General features: G+C 36.8%; 2 protein-coding genes across 17 annotated transcripts in view; one reads left to right on the top strand and one right to left on the bottom strand.

Annotated features, from left to right (window-relative positions):
• The window catches only part of Sri (sorcin), a 24,633-nt gene extending 14,738 nt beyond the window's left edge, over positions 1 to 9,895 (top strand). For 2 of the 4 annotated variants that reach the window (XM_074064826.1, XM_074064825.1), the window contains exons 4-8: positions 1,977 to 2,020; positions 2,789 to 2,936; positions 3,162 to 3,275; positions 4,168 to 4,226; positions 7,131 to 9,895. In XM_074064826.1, coding sequence (XP_073920927.1) covers positions 1,977 to 2,020; positions 2,789 to 2,936; positions 3,162 to 3,275; positions 4,168 to 4,226; positions 7,131 to 7,334 — 569 coding nt within the window. In that variant the 3' untranslated portion in view covers positions 7,335 to 9,895. Of the gene's footprint in view, positions 1 to 1,976; positions 2,021 to 2,788; positions 2,937 to 3,161; positions 3,276 to 4,167; positions 4,227 to 5,465; positions 6,652 to 7,130 lie in introns of those variants that run through there. The other 2 variants (XM_020168450.2, XM_074064827.1) reach the window with 2 other exon arrangements.
• Positions 6,175 to 20,695, bottom strand: part of Adam22 (ADAM metallopeptidase domain 22) — a 217,409-nt gene continuing 202,888 nt past the window's right edge. For all 13 annotated transcript variants that reach the window (XM_074064821.1, XM_074064820.1, XM_074064818.1 and 10 more), the window contains 2 exons: positions 18,368 to 18,491; positions 6,175 to 15,383 (listed from right to left, as the gene is read on the bottom strand). In XM_074064821.1, the coding sequence (XP_073920922.1) occupies positions 15,363 to 15,383; positions 18,368 to 18,491 (145 nt within the window). In that variant the 3' untranslated portion in view covers positions 6,175 to 15,362. The remainder of the gene's footprint in view (positions 15,384 to 18,367; positions 18,492 to 20,695) is intronic.

The raw sequence follows: 20,695 nt of genomic DNA on the forward strand, positions 1-20,695 counted from the left end.
TGTCAAGGCATCCAGAGGGGTGTTTCTTAAACCTTTGTGGCATCAGATCACCTGGAAAGATTGCAGAACCCAGAATGCCAGGCCCTGCCATAGTTTACTATTCAGGAGGTCCTGGGCAAGACGAGAATTTCACCTCTGGTAAGTTCCCACAGAATCCGGTCCAGGTTGAACCATGTGCTTTAATGTAAATATATATCACCTGAGGATCTTGTTACAATTCAGATCCTCACTTTATTAGTGAGATTCTACAAAGCTACCGTGCTCACAGGTGATACTCATATGATTGGTGCAGGAATCATGCTTTGAACAAAGTGGTGGTCTCAGCCTTAGCTATTCACTGGAATCATCAGAGAACCTTTAAAAAAAATACTGGCGTCTTGGTGTCACACTCTGAAATCCTGCTTTTTAAAGTTCCCAGGTGATTTTGATAAGCACTGGGATTGAAAACCACTGGTCTAGATTAGGGAACTTCCTATCTCCATACAATTTAAAAGTCAGAATGAAAGTTCGACCAGTTCTTTCCCAAAAATGTAGGAAAGTGTTGCCATCTTCTCTCACCTCAGAGACTTATGTTTGTGGATCAAACAGAGATTGAAAACCAACATAGGAAATAGTTGCTGGTCTTTTGTTTCTGGGAAAGGATATGCCAAATATGGTAATTCACTGAGTGTGGAAAACCTATTGTTTGGACGTTTGGAGACAGTATAATAATAAGTTAGTTCATTTGTGTTCTCTTTTCAGTTTAGTTAGAGAAGGGAGAAAAAGAAGCTAGAATGAGCTGTAAGCAATGTTGGTTCTGTTAACCTGCAAAATTTATACTAGCTTTTCTTACTTCACGCTTTTCATTTCGGCTTTATAAACATACAGCTTCCTTCTACCTATGCAGTATTTCCTCAAAGTAATTGAGTTCCATTTTTGCACTGTAAATTGCAAAGGGTTCTCTGTTTTTAATTCCCTAGGCCACTTACTGGGTGTGTTCGCATTTGACATTGTCGTAAGTGATATATTAAAGTGTTCTCAGAACACTTCCAAAACTCAAGGCTTCTGAGTGATGACCACCACTGAATTGGTCATTGGGTCTTACTCTGGAGTGCTTTTGCTCAACACAGTTCTAACAAGCATATGTATCTAGCTTCATATATAAGCTTATTGTGCATGGAAAGAGGTTATAGAAGTGTACTGCTCCATACCTGACATTAAAGGGAAAAGGCAGAAAAATAAATGATTAGACACAAAAATAGCAAAGCCAATTATTTATAGTCATTTATCAGCAGGAACAAAGCAGCAGTATCTACTGTGGTGGTTTAATACATTATGATTTATTATGGTGAATTGAACCCACTATATATAGGCATATTATAGTTTTAAAGGCAAGAAAGTATTAGAAGTACTATGCAATACTTTAAAAAAAGATTTCTTTTAAAGTTGTTTAAATCACCCGGGTGCTGTGGCTCACACCTATAATCCTACTACAAGGGAGGTAGAGAGCAAGAGGATCAAGATTTGAGGCCAGTGGGGCAAAACATTTGTGCAACACCATCTCTACCAATAAATAGCTGGGCATGATGACCTATACTTAGGTCCCAGCTACATGGAAAGCATAAATAGGAGGATTGTGATCAAGGCCAGCCCAGGGCATAAATGTTGAGGCCCTATTAGAAAAATGACTGTAGTAAAAAGGGCTGGGGGCATAGCTTAAGTGGTAGAGCAAGTGCAAAACCCTGAATTCAAACCCCAGTACTGCCAAAAAATAATAAACTTTTTATAGTCTTTAAATTCAAATTTGGGTTCTAGAAAAAAAACCCTTTTATCAAGAAAACAATCTACTTTGAAGCACCCTATAATTTAGTCCCCTCATAAACTGACTAGTGTGTTTAAAAAGTGAATAAATAGTCACGTTCCTAATTAACTTGGATGTATCCAATGTAATGTGAGTTTTTGAAACTGTATTTATATCTATGTACTTTCTTTAACAGCTTTTAACCTGGAGACCTGTCGGCTGATGGTTTCCATGCTGGATGTATCCTTTACCTTACTTATTGTCCAGAGCATTTTCTTGACAAACTATTTATTTCCTAAAAGAATTCATCTCAGATTACCCAGTAAATACAAAATGACAGTAACCACTGAAAAGCTTTGTGAAACAGTTCTTAGAATGTGATGTGGTGGAAAATAGAATGTTAATTGCTCAAGAAAAAAGAAAGCATTAAAGTAGAACTGTAGAGGCAGAGTACAAAAAATCTTTTTTTTCTTTAACATTGATTGCTCTGCATGATCAGACCTGACCTTCAATTGAGGGGATTTTTTTTCACATCCCTGTTGTTGGACTCAGTTTAGCTAACCCAGTTTAGCTGACCCTGCAATGCCTTTCATCCCAATTCATCTCCCAAAAGTGAAGTCCTTGGGTCTAGGAGGGCTTAATATGGGAATGTTAGAGCCCAAGGTAACCCTATGACAAAGAACGGACATCCCAGTTCCAATAACAAGAGTCCTTTTTACAGGTGGCTCACAATGCTCTGTTATGTCCCCATAATTGTACGACTTAGATTCTCTTTATCCCACATAAAAACAGAAACTGAGAGCTTAGTCTACATAGGTCCTTTTCATTCTATCTTTTATCTTTTTATTGTATCATACCAAGAATATACAGTAACTTTTTCAACCATTTTAACAGAAAGAACATTGAATTCCCATTATCCTTCCTTGTTTTTTAATCATTTAATTATAACAAAATGTTGCAAAATAAAGATGCTCTTTATCAAGAATGGGATCCTTGATTCCCATTCAGAGAGATATGTCTGGCACATTGGGGTTCAATGAGTTTAAAGAACTCTGGACTGTTCTGAATGGCTGGAGACAACACTTCATCAGTTTCGACAGCGATAGGAGTGGAACAGTGGATCCTCAAGAATTGCAGAAGGCCCTGACAACGATGGGTATGTGTGACCAATTGTAGCTTTACCTTAACTGCTACACTGTGGTTTTGGTTTTGGTTTTGGTTTTTTCCTAACAGTAAATGCTATTTGAAGACAGCTTCTGTTTTCTTAGAAATTGTGTATATTCATAACTAAAATGAGTTCAGTCTTTGCTTGATTCTTTTTTAGTGGTCTTTTTTGCAGGCCTTTATCATTTTTTTACTGGATGATTTTTCTGCCTTTCAGGATTTAGACTGAGTCCCCAAACTGTGAATTCAGTTGCAAAACGATATAGTACCAGTGGCAAGATCACCTTCGATGACTACATCGCCTGCTGTGTCAAACTGAGGGCTCTCACAGGTGTGTTTTGTGAGGTAGTGTCCTTACCAGGAGTCAGAAGATAGTTTTTATGACATTTCATTTCTTAGTGCTTCCACACTTTTATTTCCTAGTTTTTTGCTTGCTTTAGTAGTTGCTTTTGTTGATTCTTAACATTGCTATTAAGCATATCTAGCATTATAATTTTATCAGAATTTTTTAGATTAGTAAGCAATCTGCCATTAAAATAATCTTAAGTAAATTTTTCTAAAATGTTCCAAAACATTACCAGGTAATTTGTATTTTTTTCCTCCATTCCTTTTCCTCTCCATCCTTCCTTTCTTCCCTCCTTCCTTCCTTCCATGCTAGGGATCAAACCCAGGGCCTTGCACACACTAGGCAAGTACTACACTACTGTGCTACACCTCCAGCCATAATTTGTGCATTTTTTAGCAGAATATGATTATGGGTGATGTGAAATGTTTGAAATGAGTGAAATTAAAAGTAAATCCTTTTCAGTAGGCAGGGAGGAAATGGGTGGGATATTTGATCACATCCCTTTTATTAGGTTAAGGATTTCACTCATCTCTTTCCAATTAAGCAATATCTATATTATAAAGAAGTTTGGAATTCTGTGCTTTCATCACAATTAAGTAATTGTCTCAGAAGCTGCATGGCCTTTATTGACTCTGGGATAAGTTACTTATACTGACTAGCTATATATTTTATTTTATTTTATTATTATTATTATTGGCAGTACTGTGGATTGAATTCAGAGCCTTGTACTTGCTAAGCAAGTGCTCTTACCATTTGAGCCACACCTACAGTCCTGGTTATATATTTTAAATGATACTGAGGTTTGAACCCAATACCAGAATAATTTCTTAGAAGACATACTTAAAGAAAAACTGTAAATTTTACTGTTGTTTTGCAGATAGCTTTCGAAGACGGGATACTGGTCAGCAAGGTGTTGTGAATTTCTCATATGATGATGTAAGTGTCAGTAAATTAAGAGCTAAATAGAGGTATCCCTTTTGCAGTTAGCTGTCAAGAACATCTTAAAGATGCCAGAGAAATCAGGAATTAAGTGATTGGGAGTTACCATCCAAAATTTATTAACTTTATTTACTATTAGTCTTTTTCATAGCTTAGACTACTGTTTGATTCATATTAAAAGACTTGGATTCACAGCCCAGCCTGTTGGATTTGTTGGCTGAGTCACTTAAGTACATTCCTTAATTGCTCTGATAGTGTAAGAATAAAGAAGATGTTAAAAAAAAAAAAGAAGAAGAAAAAGGATGTTGTAATGATAATCCTTTTTCACTGGACTGCTGGAAGATTTCAGTCAGAAATGTTCTTGAAGTACACCATGGAGATACTGTGTCTTGCTTTTGCTTTCTATAAACAAACCACATCTCAGTCATTGAAAAGTAGCTTTAACAGCTCAAAGCTATACTTCACAAACCTATGTTCATTGAAAACATAAAAGCAGACACCAACTTAATCACAGTGTAAAACAAGTTATTTACTGAGGCAGCCTAGAGAATAGAGAATGGTTGAACCTCTGAGGATATTTCTAAATGTCCTGAGCTTTTATTTCTTTTTCTGTAAAATAGAGATAATCAGCTTGTTCTTGTGGAATTGCTGCAAGGATTAGCAGTGAACAGTGCCTTGCTGGTGTTGACAAGCAAAAAAGAAAATTGAAAGAAAGGGCGGAATTGATTACTGTGTGTTTAGTGAGGAGGGTCACACTTCACAGCAAATACTCATGCTCCCAAACTCAGGCTTTTCAATTACTGGAGAAGGGCCAGCTCCTTTCTTTCTATGCACATACATATTGCACACTAGGATTTACTTAAATACAGCAGAACTTAAGGGACTGAAGTATTTAAGGGTGTTCCATTAAACAGTGGGGTAAAACTCTGCAGTTTGTAAGTTCCCACATAATACAACAGTTATTTATATTTGTAGGCAGGTACCTCTGACCGTAACTGTTTCTAGAGTCTTAAAATTGGAGATTTAAATCATTCTTTATTGAACTATCTCCTTTTTATAAGAAGTGAGAAATCCATTGTTCCCCCCTCCCAAAAAAAACCTTTCCACCCATTATCTACTCATATCTTAGAAAGTTGTGTTGTTTTTTTTAATGAAAAATCCAAGCTTCCTAAAGATAGGCTGTCCTATACTGAGTGTTCTGAAGTCTGTTGTGTAACACTGACTTTTCTTTTTCAGTTCATTCAGTGCGTCATGACTGTTTAATTCAAAAGGAAGCAGCATGAACATAATCGACATTCCAACCGGAGTTCGCATTTGCTTACTCTTTGCCTTCAGTAACGTGTGCAAATGTTCATTGCCACTTTCTCCTACAGCCATTGTGAAGGTTTATTACTTTATACACAACTGAAGCTTTGTTTCTAGTTTTGATAATAAATTCTTAGGAACTTTGAGAATATAAGATCAAGTCTGTTAATCCAATTAGAACTTCTTGAGCCATTATCAGTCATGCCTTACTTTCCTGCTAAACCTCTTATATAAACCTGAGTATGCAAAATGCTTAAAGTGTATTTTATGTTTCTCATTGTGAGATATGAAAACCTTTTAATCAGGCAACAGCTGCTATCTTTCTACTCCTAGAAGAATGTGATTGAAAATTTTACGTGTGGAGTATTCTTATGTAAATGATGTAGACCCACTGAGATGCAGAAAGCAAGCAAACATCAGATGTAGAAATCCAGGTCAGAGTAAAAATTTACCTTAGAAATTTAGCACAGGTTTAACACTTAGACATCACCAGATGCAGTTGGTGTATGAAGTACTCAAGAGGCTAAGGCAGATGGGATTGTGAGTTTTAGGCCAGCCTGGGCTGCACAGCGAGAACTTTTCTCACAAACAACATCAAAACCAAAAAAGAAAAGAGAAGAAATAAAAAAAAAACCCCACATTATTTTGATAGCCTTTTGAGTGAACAGGGAATGTTGTGATTATTTTCTGCCTTTGTAAAAGCTACTGATAATTTGAGTGGCAAATATTGTCACCAAGACCTTGTCATCAAGACCTTGTCATCATCCAAATTTTTTGTTAACTATACTTAAAATTCTTACATATTATAAACTTGAACTTTGTAAAAAGACAATAGAAGAAGACCAAGGGATATCTGAAAATACTAACTGGTTATTTTCAGATACAAGATGGCTTTAATTTCCTTTACATATTTCAGTATTTCCCCAATGTGTATGCTTTCATTTTAAAATCAGATATATGAATTTTTAGAATATTGATACACACATTTTGAAATGTCATATGTTCATACTTTTAAACATACAACAAAAGGATTGGAATGAGTGTCTCAAAATGTTTATCTTGCCACCTGTGGGAGCCAGAGTCATAGGTTCACTTCACACACACACACACACACACACACACACACACAAAAAAAAAAAACATGGGCTTTCAAGAGCTGGATTCCTCCACTGGTTTTGCCTCTTGCAGTGTGGTTTGGCCATTTTACATAACCTCAAGAGTCTCAGTTTCCCTATCTCTTTGAAGAGAGAACTTACCTCTTAATGTAGTTCTGAACATGAAAAGTCTTTTGGTACAACAAGCTCCAACAGTATTTCTGTTTCTTAAATTTAAAGCTGGCCTGGTTTGCCTCTTTTTTACAAGAGCTTACAGATAAAAAATGATCATTAGTCTATTTTCTCCTTGCCAGCAGTGTATGTGTCTTATTTTTGGGCATAATGTGAATGTAACATTCAAGTTGTCCACCAATTAAAATAAAAATTTTCTAACCATTTTTAGCCTCATTTCATTTAATATATTTTCAAATAGTGATAAAATTTACACTCATTCATTTCATAACTATTTATTCAACCCTCACTTATATGTTTATGACAACAGACTGGGCATAACCAGGTTACATGTCAGAGTATGAAGCATCCTGCTGTATCTTACAAGGTGAGTCTAGGTTTCATCCCACATATGTTGTTGGTGTGGCTACAAAAGCTTTGCTTGGACCTGGGCTGCCCAGAAAGGGGGAAAGGGGTGCTCAGTGGACCAGAAGGCAGGGACTCTTCCTTCAGAGTCCCAATATTGGCTGTTTGACTTAAACTTACCAGGATCCTCTGAGCTAATTGTAGTTTATGGAAATGGTAACTTCCTGGGTAAGTATAAGTGGTAAGGAAGATGGCCATATTTAAACTGTTCTGTTGCTTGGATAAGTCCCAAGAAGTACTACATCTAGTTTCTTAATTTGCTTTTGGGCCAGGCTTGTTGACCCATGCCTGTAATCCTAGCACTCGAGAGGCTGAGGCAAGAGGATTGAGAGTTCAAGGCCAGCCTGGGCTACATAGTGAGCACCTATCTCAAAATAAATAAATTAAATAAAACAGCAAGAAAAATTTGCTTTTAAGTAAATGCTAAAGCATTAGAAATCAAGCTTCTGATATCACTCAATTCCATTTTAATTAATTTTAGGAACAAGCTATCTTATCTGTTTCTGCTTTTATCATTTCTAACTAGAAACATGGAGCTTAGTTTGCAGCATGTTCCTGTAGTTGAAGTTTCCTGCCCCTTGACAGATCTGATTTAGCTGTCCCCTTTCTTTACTTGCAGCCAAAGTCTTGATTGCAAGAAAATCTTGTGTTGCCTTATTTCTATTTATATTGGGATCTGTGTTTCCTTCATTGTGTATTGCAGTGCTGCCCTGTGCACTCCTTTAAAACTGTTTCTTGATCTGTTTATTTTTTATTATAGCACATAGTAGGGGCATGGAAAAGGTGTGAGCTCAAACTTGGAGACTCCATTTATTTGGAAAATAAGTTCCTCAACTAATCCCCTTGGAATTGTATTTTCTTTTGGAGATGCGTGCTTTTAGTCTTACGCTCCAAGAGGTTTGTGACTAGTAAAGAATTTGTAATATATTTTATATACTTTCATAGGAATGTGACTGCTAGAGGCTTGGTGCTTCCTGGGGACAACTGGTACAGATTTATACCACAGCAGTCATTAAGTTTCTCACTGCTGTTAGTCAAGATGGAGTTGAGACTCCAGAGTGATATTCCAGATGGTACCATCAGTCTCTTAGATGGCATGTGAGCTAAAACTTCTGCTGTCTCTGGACTAGACTTTGCTTTGGCTCAAATGAGTGCATTACTGTTTCAGTGTTCATCTAAGTGAATTATATGCCTAGAATACTGTAAGTATAGAAATGGAGTTGTATATAATCACCATAATTTTTTAAATCTTATAATAAATGTACACATACTCTGTCAATGACTCCTTCTATTCGCATATTGTAACAGGTCCTTGACTCTTTTTTTTTTTCCTCTTCAGACTATGAGCCAAAGGCCAGGACACCACAAATGCCAGAGTAATGACTGGTAGCCAAAATGGCTGCTTGAAAGAAGATGAAAAGCCTAGGGTGGAACCAGTTCTAGGCAATGAACTCATGAACCTAAACTGATCAGTGCTTTAGAGTGCCATATAGGTGAGCTAATTAAGCACCAGTGCCTAGGCTATGGGACAGAATAGAAGAAATCAAAACTCATTAGAACAGGGAAGAATTTAGGCAAGGTAGGTGGGTAAGTAGAGAAAACTTCAAATGCCACCTTGCTGAGGAAACTGCCTAACAAATTGAGTACCCAGGTTTTCCTAAACGACTGTTGTATTTCTCATGTCCATGGTCTCTTTTGGAACCATGTAGAACAGAAAAGAAACAACTGTCTTTATTAGTCCCCTGACAAAGCTTCTGAAAGAATCTGGCTGGAAGAAAAAATGATGAAAGGGAGTTGTGCATCAAAATAACATGAATCTTTTATTGAAAGTCACTTTATTGATGTTACAATGAGAGTAATATAGAAAACTGTGGTATCTTATAGCTTCTGAGGTGAATACTAATAAAATTGTTCCAGAAATTTGAAACGCAAGTTACAGTGACCTTTAAAAACAAGATGTTTACCTACAATGTGAGAATGACTTTATAACTGGAACAGCCATAAAACAAATCACATTCAGGAAAACAGTCACCATATACATATCCATTGGTGTTTGCCAAAACCCAGTAATTTTTTAAATAGCATAAGAACTTGAAGTGCAGAGTAGCAGAAAGCATGTTAAAATGAAACTAATCTAAGTATATACACGATAACCTGGTGACCAAAGTGAAATGGTGCTGCTGTGAACACTTCCTCATGGGATAGTTTCCATCATCTGCAGATGGACATCACCCCTGGAGAATGATGGATGAGGGAAACTAGTGAATCCCTACACCAGCTAACATATAACTGCTTTGATATGGTAGAACACCCATTTTCTGAAAGTTGTCTTGGGGATGCTAGTTTGGAGGGGCAAATTTTCCAGCAAGTTAAAAAAGGACTTCATGCTTAGTTATCCTGAATGAACCTTTTGCTAAACACTTTTTCAGTTAGTGTAAAAAAAAGTTTTCCATACAAAACAAAAGTATTGGGTTCTTTTTACCCATTAAAAAGACTGGTTGTAGAATCACAGTTTGATTTTGTGCTAGATTAGAAAAGAAAAGGGTTTCTAATCAGGCAGTGATATCATGTATAATTTAGCAGGAACTCTTGTATTATTAAGTGCAATAATTTGTATCAGCACTTTCTATATTGTGTTATCTAATAAAACTTAGCACCGCTATATTTAAAGATCTGGGTTATTTGCATTAATTTAGAGCTTAACCATCAAAGCACAAATCACAGTCTGAAACTTAATAAAAGGCTAAGCCCTAAGGTAGCTGCATATATATTTATACATATCCAATAGGAAAACTAACCTTCAACTGTGGTGGTTTTTTATGCACATTATCTTAAGATTGCATAAATGCTTATTCTTACTGTATGCCTTTTGATAAAATGAAACAAAATATACATTTTGCCTGGATTTGAATAAGGATACTTAGGAACATGAAATGATGATGCCCCTGACCAAATATCCTCTGAAGCACCTCTCAGTGTGATACAGGGTCTATGGACCATGCAACAGGGACACACCACTGGACTATGAAGAGTTTATAGAGCTAACACTCAGTAACTGCAAGGTACACTGTGTTGCATACCTAGTACCCTCTTTCCCTACCACATGCCCAGTGACCACCTTGAGCTTTTCTTCATTCTTGGTTCTGGGACTTCCTATGCCAGGACCAAATGCCCCATGATCTCCCAAAGTTGCTGGTTCTTACCCTGGGATCCATCTCTTAGTGACTTCCCAAGTTGCATAGTCCATGATAACATGTCAAAAGGAGAAAAGTAAAGATGCCTTCCACCTCTTCAATGCACCCCTAGGGGTCTCCCAATTGCCACTTTAGCCAACGAAGGTAGCATCCTCCATAACAGAAAGTTTCTAATCAGGAGGTATATGTTGCACAGCCACTAAAGGGAAAGCTACTTTGGAAATCAAAAGGTTCTGGAAGCATTGCTCAAATTTCATAGTTAGGATGTTTACTGTTTTTCAGGCCATGGATATAAAGGGCAGAAATACTAATGAGGCAGGTTTTTGTTTTCAAATGTTTGTTTTGATTTTCTGCTTACAGACTTCTACATGTTGGGAACTGACAAAACAATGAATAAAACATGAACAGAAGTATTCTGTTTTCTAAGGTTTTGATGCACCTTTGCATCTGAGGGTGTGGTAGAAAAACTCTTGGAACTAAAATTGCCTGCCCCATGGAACATATGCTGTGAGCACATGCCAACACTTCCTAGCAGGTGCACTAACGGCATGCTGCTAACACACAGCCAGGATGGGCTGCTGCCTCAGCCAACTTTTCAGTCATGGACTGGGTGCCTCACTATACAACAAGCAGGAAAAACTGAGAGAATCCTTAGTTCTCTATGTTAGGAGAAAAGTTATTGCATCTAAATTCAGAGTAGTTTTATCCACTCAAAAATAAGTATCTTAGAGGAGGGAAATAAACATTTGAACCACAATATTAAGCTATATAGCAAGAATGAGAAATTCACCTTCACTCCATACATTTAAGGGGGGGGAAGTATTTAGGTGGCAATTTTAAAAGAAAACATAAAGCAAAAGGAAAATAGATAATTAGGGGCATAAAAAGTAGAGGATATGCTGCAAATGGGAGTCAGTGTTACATGGAAAATTCATACCAACTTAACCAAGTGATAGGATGATTGATATTTATAACATGCCCCATGTGGGACATCCAATGGCAGCAGTCAGCAGTATCCTAATCAGCTGTGCAGGCAGCTGTTGTCTCTCTTTAGTCCTATTAAATTCTAAACTGTTCTCTCTTTCCCATACACTGTAAAGTACCCAACAAGAATGTTTACTTTAAAAAGATAAACTAAAATTGTCTTTTCTTTAGATAAGGATTTATTATCATGCTGCATAACATAAGAAAATACTTAAAGTACTGTGTGTATTTAAAGTTAAGATAGAACTACATGACAACGGGAAATGAAAGAGTGAAATGAATAAATGGGCAAATTTGATTTTGAAACATTGAAAGAAATTAGTAGAAATACCATACTTCTTCTGGCTCAAAGTTGACTGTTGAAAGAACAAAATCTGCTGAAAGATAACAGGTAAAGCAGCCATAAGAGATCTAGAATGCTGGACAAGATGAACTCAAGCAAATACACAAGGGGATCAATAGAAACAAATGAGAAAGGAAGGTCTGTGATGGAATTCAAGCATAAATAGTCTTTCTTGGGAAGATAACAGAACACCTAGTTTTACTTTTGCAGAAGCTTCTTTCAGAAATCCTATAAATCTTATGTTCTGAAATTCTATGCTGGACTGACCTTATGTACAAACACAATTTTAAAAGCTTTGTAGTGCAAGAGGGAAAAAAAAGAGTAACTGTAGTATCACTTAATAAAGCACCAATATCAAACCGAGAAATAGGCTTGGCATTTGAACCCTATGTTTGCTGTATGTGTCAAAAAAATTTTAAGGAACAAATCTGAGAGAATTTCACTTCCCATCTGAAGAAAGTGGCTGGATGCAGAGAAAATTTAGTGGGGCCAATTCAATCCTTAAGGGCTCCTGTTATTCCACATTTCCCCACTGGTGACACTTAGCAGAGAGATTTAAATGTTCCTTTTTTTACAGGGATTGCAATGATTATGGACAAATGGAACACCTCTGGCAGCAGGTTGTCAGTCCGAAGTCTTATCTATACTTCAAACTTTAGAAAGCAGAAAACGGGCATACAATGGAACATAAAGACCAAATAATTGCTGTTCTCTGCTTAGTAATGATCCCATAGTGGACTGGGGAATATAAATATCAGTTACTATGTGGCTTCAAAGTTTCTTTTCAAAATAGAGATTTAAAAATAAATAATTGCTGTGCTTATATTTGGTGCCATGGGTCCACTCTATCTATCTCAGTGAATTAAAAGTTATAAATATATAGATGTAATACTAATCATAAATATACATATCATAGATACTTCTTAAAACTATTCATCAAGACTAAAACTTGTCATAGAATCCCACAAATGGTTCTAAGAATGTTTAAACTTAGGAGATAGAAAAGATAATTAGGATAGAACATTAAAGCTATTAGTTTCTAAAAATCCTAATTTATGCAAATTATGCAAAAAAAACTTTATTTAGTTCCATATGAAGTTTACTGCCAAGGATGATGATTACACACTGTATACAGTTAAAGCAATCATATCTCCCAAAAGGTACATGATAATGATTTTCATTTGAAATAATAATTTCCAGGTAAGAAATAGCTGAGATGGTGAGGATAGATGATAGACAGATGGATAGATAAATAGGTAGGTAGATAGACACATGATAGATAGATGGATGGATAGATAGTTGATTAGCTAGCCATTTGTGGATTCTTTAAAATTAGAGCTTGTATAACTAGGAAGCTTATTTATAAGAGGCACCTTATAGTCAAATCTATAAACTCTTTTATAGTCAAAATAAACATTATGACACTAGCCTTTTATATACTCAGTACCAGAAAACATTCAGTGCACATTTAAAGTGATCTTTGTCAAAAGTCACTTTATTTGCTATGTCTTTCCATCTGTCTGCCCTTCTGTCCTTGGCTATAGCTACACAGCAACTTTGCCCAACATTTGCCTAAACCTTGGGCTGATGAATTGTTTTATTGAGGTATCAACAATCAACCCTTCCTGTTATGAACAATACAGTTTTCCACTGTATGGTTTTGAATAATTAAATTGTTTTCCAAGCATTTTCAAAGATTTTCAGAAGGGAGGTCCATTACAGTTGACATGAACACAGAGTAAAAACATTGTCTTCTAACTTGGTCCATCAGTTTGGGCATCTAAGATGATTCCATATGGATATGAAATGGACTGTTCATAGACATTACAAAAAAATAAAATTTAGAGGGCATTTCTGAAATCCTGTCTACTGATTCCATTCCTCTCAAGAAAAAGTCAGAAGAAAAAAAAGAGGGACTCAGAAACACACTTCACAATGAACCATGTGATTGATCCTCCAATTGTGGATCTCACTAGAGTGCTTTTTTTGGAATGACAGAGCTGCATTCTGTCATTTAAAACCTCATTAAAAACAGTCCCTCAGCTTTGGTTTTAAAGAAGGGGATTTTAACATAGAATTCTCATTTTTCTATTTTTTCCATTGTTTAAAATTTATAAGGCCCAAAACACCAGATTCTTTCCACTGCCAGCTGTTTGTGTAATTCACAGTTGCTGCAATTTGTGCCTTTAGATTTCATTCAGTCCTTTATGCCCTGTTGAGGCTTTCCAGCTCAGATAGGCCAACTGTCTATCATCTTACTTCAAAGCCAGTACAGAATGACCTGCTAGAATTTACATCCTAGTGATGATAAATATCTTTAATATACAGTGTGAATGTTGTTTTTGTTTAAAAACAAGTTATTACTTTCACAGATAAAGGTAGCTGAAAAGTCTTGTCAAGGAACAAAAACTTCAGGCCAGAAGGGGTTAAGAGTATTGGCAAGATGGAAGCCTCTGACTCATGGCAGCCTGTGGGCTCAGTGTCTTTGGTGTACTTGCTCAGACTCAGCAGGACACACTGCTGGGGCTCAGTGGCCTCTAAGTGAGACTAGCTGATACATTTTAGTACTGACAAAGAACAGACACTCTGGCAGGCACTGTGTGCCCCTAGGTGAACAGGTGGCTGACTCCCAGGGAGCCCATCAGCTCAGGGTTTCTTGAGGCAGCATGGCAGCTGCACTGTTGCACTCATGCTTCAGCAAGATATGGAAGCCAGAAGTTTTGCTGAGCATTTTGTTCTCTTACTCAATTACCTACTCAATAAAACTGTCTCCATACTGCATACAGTTAAAAGGGATATCATATGTTTTAGACAAATACCAGTGATGGAGAAACACATTAAATGGCACTGACTACTATATTTACAATATCATCTGCTTAGACTCTTTGAAGACCATTTGATGGAGGATGATGATGTGACTGTGACTCACTGTTTTTAGGCATTTGGCAAAAGACACCTGCATGTAATGGCTGATTTTTTTAATTTTAAAAATGTTTACATATGTACAATTGTCCTTGTATGCTGATATAAATATGAAAAGTAAAAAAACAAAATAAAAAAGCATGTTTAAAGTTAGCATATGAGCTACTGGCCTCTCAAAGCTTTACCTCCTGCAAAAAAATCCTATATGCCTTAGCCCTGCATGCTAGTTTCTATTATGGGATGTTGTTTCCTTAAATATGGAAAAAAATAAACAGAAGCTTCATGCATATAGCATTACTGTTTACAGTGAGGATGGGCTTCAGAATGTCATGTTCTGAATCCACTACTGTCCCTTAGGAAACTTGCTACATTTGGGTCATGTGAGTTAATTTGATTGATATTTCTACATATATCTGTCATGCAGATTATCCATTAACATACCCCCAGTACCTTTACCATTCCATGTTATAGTGTAACATTGCAGTAGTTATTTTCATGGTTCACTTGGATCCTAAGCTAGTGACAAAAAGAAAATGGTATCCAGATGTGAGACTCGACTTCCTCTCCTCTGTGGCATCTCAGAGGGCCTTCATATTGTCTGAAGAGCAGATAGATATGCAGTGATTCCATGAGGCTGGATTTCTATAAAAGTTTAAGTAAACAGTTTCGATGTGTCACGTGTAAACAGTTGATCTTAAATGGATGTCTCCCATAGCTGCATAACAAAGAAAAGCAAAGTTACACATTATGAAAGTATGAAGAAGATGCATTCTGACTTACAAAGATGAAAGACTTAATGATTCCATCCACATATATGTGATTGTGAGTTGTACAGTCTTTCAAAGGCCAATAAATGGATAAAATAGGCACTTCAGCTTTTAGCTCTGTCCTCTCTAAACCTGCGCCTTGAGCTTTTTAATAGCTGTGAATTTTTTATTCAAAACACTTCACATCCTCATTTAATGTTACCCAAAACTTTGAATGAAGTAAATATTGTGTCTCAAATGAATAAAACAATATATATATTTTTAAGTACTGGGGAATGAACTTAGGACCTTGGAGTTGCTAAAAGGTACTCTACCACTTTTAAGCTATGTCCCCAACCTTGAAATAAAATAATTTAAAAATGTTATTTCTTAAGCTACCTGCACCTATATTTCCCCCAGAATTCTTATATAGCCAACTATAGTAATTGTTCTTAACCACAGCTATATACTACATTACTCTGGGGAAGTTTTAAAAAAAATCCACTGTCCAGGTAGCACACTACACCAACTAAATAAAAAAATCTCACTGGGTGGAACTTAGGCTTAAAATATTTTTGAAGCTCTTCAGATGATTCCCATGTACAGCCAGTACTAAGAACTGCTGTATTCTGGGAAGTGTGATTCCATCAATACAACCACCACCTACTTAAAAGTCACTACCCTGGGCCTATGAACAGGGCACACACTCTCCGATTCCAGCAGTTCTCTCAGGAGCTGACATGTCAGAGTAGAAGGATACATGCAGGGCTGAAGTCTCTTCCCTCCCCTCTCCCCATCTTCTTGATTCTGCTACAATTCTTTTATACTGAATCTGGTCAAATCTAATTTCTACAATGTTCAATAATTGCCTTAATGAGCCGGGTGCCTGTAATCCTAGGCACTGGGGAGGCAGAGATAGGAGGATCAGGGTTCAAGGGGAGCCCAGGAAAACAGTTTGAGAGTCCTATCTCAAAAATATCCAAAACAAATCAGGACTGGCAGAGTGACTCAAGTGGTAGAGCACCTGTGTAGCAAACGTGAGGCCCTGAGTTCAAACCCCAGTACTGCCAAAAAAATAAAAATAAATAAATAAAATAATAATTGCTTTAATGGACTACAAACAACTTTGGCATAGTCAGACATAAATGCAACTCAGTTCTCCAGAGAAGGAAGTTTAATTTAAAAAAAAAAGCATAGCTGATGAATACATTTCCAGGTAATATGGCTTGGATATAATTGTTATAAACATAAACAAAGCATAATGTCAGAGTGACTTAAGTTATGTCCAATTTACATCCCTTCCATTTTAACTGGATACATGGAGCATGTCATGGTATACATGAGTTCTAGAAATAAAGGAGAGAAAGTGACTAAGTAGAAGTTTCTATGTGGGTTACCTTGAAATGTTCTATCAAACCTTCATAGGGTTCTAACACCCATGTGGGCTTACTCCACAGGATGTGGGAAAGCCACCTGTGCTATCTACACAAGGCAACTTTATATATTCTTATTATTAAAAGACACCCATCCTTACTGGAGGTGTGACTCTAGAGGTAGAGCACCTGCTTTGCAAGTGTAAAGGCCTGAGTTCAAACTCCAGTCCCACCAAAGAAACTCATCCTTGCCCTTTGGAAACAAAAGGGATCTCTCAACTGTGACAATCTTGGTGACAGGATGACACTGACTGTTGAAGAGGTGTTAACTAGGGGCTTGCAGGGAGTCCTAGGCAAAGAAGATCTGCGCTGATGTTCAGATAATGACCTGCAAGTCATGATTATTCCTGTGAGGAAAAAGGAGCAAAGGATTGCTACCATCATTTTTAGCAACAGGCATGTATGGCTATGTCTATGTGGCCATAACAGAGGAGCTGCTGAAAGGAAGAACTGTTTGTTCAATTCTCCACAGCCCACAAAGACATCCCAGGGACAGAGGTCACCTATTCTGCAGGATTCTGCTACATGTTCATGTTCAATAGTGGATAGAACAAATCAGACCTATCACATAACTATGCTATTAGCTAGAGTGTTTTTGGTCAAGCTGCTCAGCCCAGGGAAAGGGCATGGGCCACCCATTTCTCCCAGGAGCCATCATTTTCATGGGCTCTCATATGGTAACATCTCCAATAACCCATATCCTGGCATGACAACAGCTAAGCTGCTTTTATGCATAAAAGGCTATTAATTTTGTCATAGCCATTATAGTATTATTAAAAGACTTACAGACTTTTTTCAAATATCCTTTCCTTATATCAAAGTACCATCATCCCAAGACATTGAGCTGATTTTCTGTCACAGGTTCCTATTTCTAAAATTCTATTGAGTTGTTATAAGCTGGTGAAAGGCCTGAGTGAGCAAACTGGGCAAGGATGGGAGACTAAATTACTTAGTGTCCAGCATTTCCAAGGATATTTTAAAAACTTAGAAAAGGTGGGCATTGGCAGCTCACGCCAATAATCCCAGCTTCTTAAGAGGCAGAGATCAGTGCGAAGCTAGCCATGTAAATAGTTTACAAGACCCTATCTTGAAAATGCCCAAAACAAAAAAGGGCTGGAAGGGTGGCTTAAGTAGTAGAGCACCTTCCTAGCTGCCCTGAGTTCAAAACTCCATACCACCAAAAAAAACCAAAAACCCAAAAAACATCCTCATATAGCAAAAAACATCCTTTGTTTAGTCCATTCCAGATTTAATACATTAATAACATTGATTAACGAAAAATGTAAGTATAATGGATAATCACTACACCTAAATAGCTCTGAAATATACCAATGTAGACTAATTAGCAAATGTAAATCTGAACTCAAAAGCCTCAAGAATCTTGTAATTTGTAAATTTAATTTTTCTCATTCTCATCTTTTATGAACAAAGAAGAAAAATGACTCTTTTTTAAAAATGTGAACTCAGACATAAGTTATAAAGACTAAGTATGTAAGCACATGGAAGAAGTTTTCACGTACCCTGGCACTTTGTCGATTGACTTTCTTCTCCTCGTCGGGAAGTGGGGGCATTGGGTAAGGGTATTTTCTGCTGGAGGCAATAGACCCAGTTGACGAAGAAGGAGACTTGGCAGGAGATAAAGTCCTGAGACATTGAGAACATATGAAATAAATATCATGTGATTGCCTAATTTCAGTTTCAAATATCTGAAAAGTGGGTTCAAAACAAACCCTCTGACTTCTACTTTCATAAGTTTCTACTGCAAAGCTTTAACTACTGGGGAGAAAGTTCTGTCATTTCTAAAACTGGACTGCTGAATTTTAGCTTCCTAATTTCATGACTGCTATGGACTGCTTAAATGTTAGTACATAGAATCATACTTTTCAACTAGAAATCCAATAATGAAGTTTCCTACAGAATAGATAAAAAGCTAACATGAAGACAGGATCAAATTGTTCTAAGAGCTCATTATGATAAATTAAGTAAACAACATATTAATACTCTGCCTTACTTTTACCACTTAAAACAAAAATGTTTCTAAGTGCAACAATTCCAGCTAAGACCTTAAAATACATTACACTGATATACTTATTAGTTGCTAAGTCACATACTAGTTTAGACAAAATTCATGCATTCAGAGGCCAGTGTGTTAGTTGTGAAAGAACAAAGGCAAATACAGGGATTTTAATAATAAATTAGTAAACATGCAAGCAATAAGGAGTGCAGAGTTCCAGCCAAACAAAGTCTGATGAGAACATACAAAAATGGTCTGATTCATCCCTACAATCAGCATTATTGGGGAAGCAATGGTGTATTATGCTGAACTGGTGCAGTGGTAATACTTGTGGTTACACTGGGCACATTAGAAGAACCCAATCCTGCTTATAACTTATATTTTAGAGGGTAAGAAAGCAGCTGAGTAAAAAAATATCCCCTCATCTCAATGGAAAAGATGTGATAACTGTAATAGCTATCTACCCCCTTTGCAAACACTACCACTACACACCCATGACCCTTTAATTTCTGCACCAGGTGGAAATGACCCAATTGCTGAACTGGTTACACTGCCACATTATGATACAAGTGCTCATTTTAGTCAGATGCACCGCATCTGCCGTGACTGGTTCAACTTGTGAGGTGGAGTAGCACCGGGTGGGGCAAAGTCTATTGCCTATGTTGCATTTGGTTTCTATCCATACAATATCCTTGGTTCTGGTTCTGCCATAGCGTTGAATTTCATTTCCACTTTATAGATTCTGAATTCAAGCTCAAGTTTGAAAATAAGTTTTCCTGCCAACTCTGAGGTCCAAGAGAACATTCTTAACTGATTTTAAGAATCAAGAGTAGTTCCAATCACTTTTAATCCATAATTCCTAACATTTCTTCTATTTTAAAAAAAATAGTCAAGACCATTCCCTAGCACAAACTACTAGAACATAGTAATGGTTAGACTTCCACAAAACACTCTTCAATGCTGTGTGGATGGGTGTAAATAAGAACATTAGTACTTAAATGCCTCTCAAGTTCTAGTAAAGCAATACTCAGCTGTGTAGTTCTCTAATTCAGAAATTATTTTTATTTTAGTAAAACATTTTGAATAAGACTATGATCTTTAGGAAATAAATTCAGTATAGTGAAATGAAGATATACCTTTGCATTTAGATATTTGCATGCATGTTCCTAAAATGAAGGATATTAACCTGGGTTCAGTTTTTAGCCTAATCATTATTGGTAAGAAATGCAGGTTCAGGAAAGCTGGTCAGATACAAAGACAAATAACCAAATCTTATTTACTTCAGGGGTCATGCACATCGAGAAATCAAGTCCTCTTTTAATTTACTGCAGTATGTGTGCCCATAGCATGAGCTGTTAGCTTACAGCTTCACAGCCATGCTAGCTTTAACTTGGCTGTGGATCCAAATGATCAGCACTACACATATACAAAGCCATTCCAATGAGGGGTGCTGAAAGTTCAGTCTTCTCAAAAACTTTTCCATGGGCAAAGCCAATAATGGTTAAAACAAAAATAGGAAGCGTTCTTCAGACTCCCAAAGGAATCTCACTATATTACTTCCGATATTATATAATATATTAATCATACTTTGGACCTGAAGGAAAGAAGAGAAGCCAAGCAGGTCGGTTTTAGCGACAAAAAAAGGGGAGAAATAGGTTCTGGTGGGGTGATGGAGAAGACCTGAGCAGAGGTCAAAATTAGAGTACAGAACAAGGCAAGTTAAATTAGTTTAGGGAGAATAAACTGGTAGTTTCTTACAAATGTCTAAGAAAGACATTCAGTTTCAATCCAGCTTTCATTTAAAGCCAATCATCGCCCCAGCTTGTTCACTTAC

This window comes from Castor canadensis, chromosome 2 (assembly GCF_047511655.1).
Source record: "Castor canadensis chromosome 2, mCasCan1.hap1v2, whole genome shotgun sequence".
Lineage (NCBI taxonomy): Eukaryota > Metazoa > Chordata > Mammalia > Rodentia > Castoridae > Castor > Castor canadensis.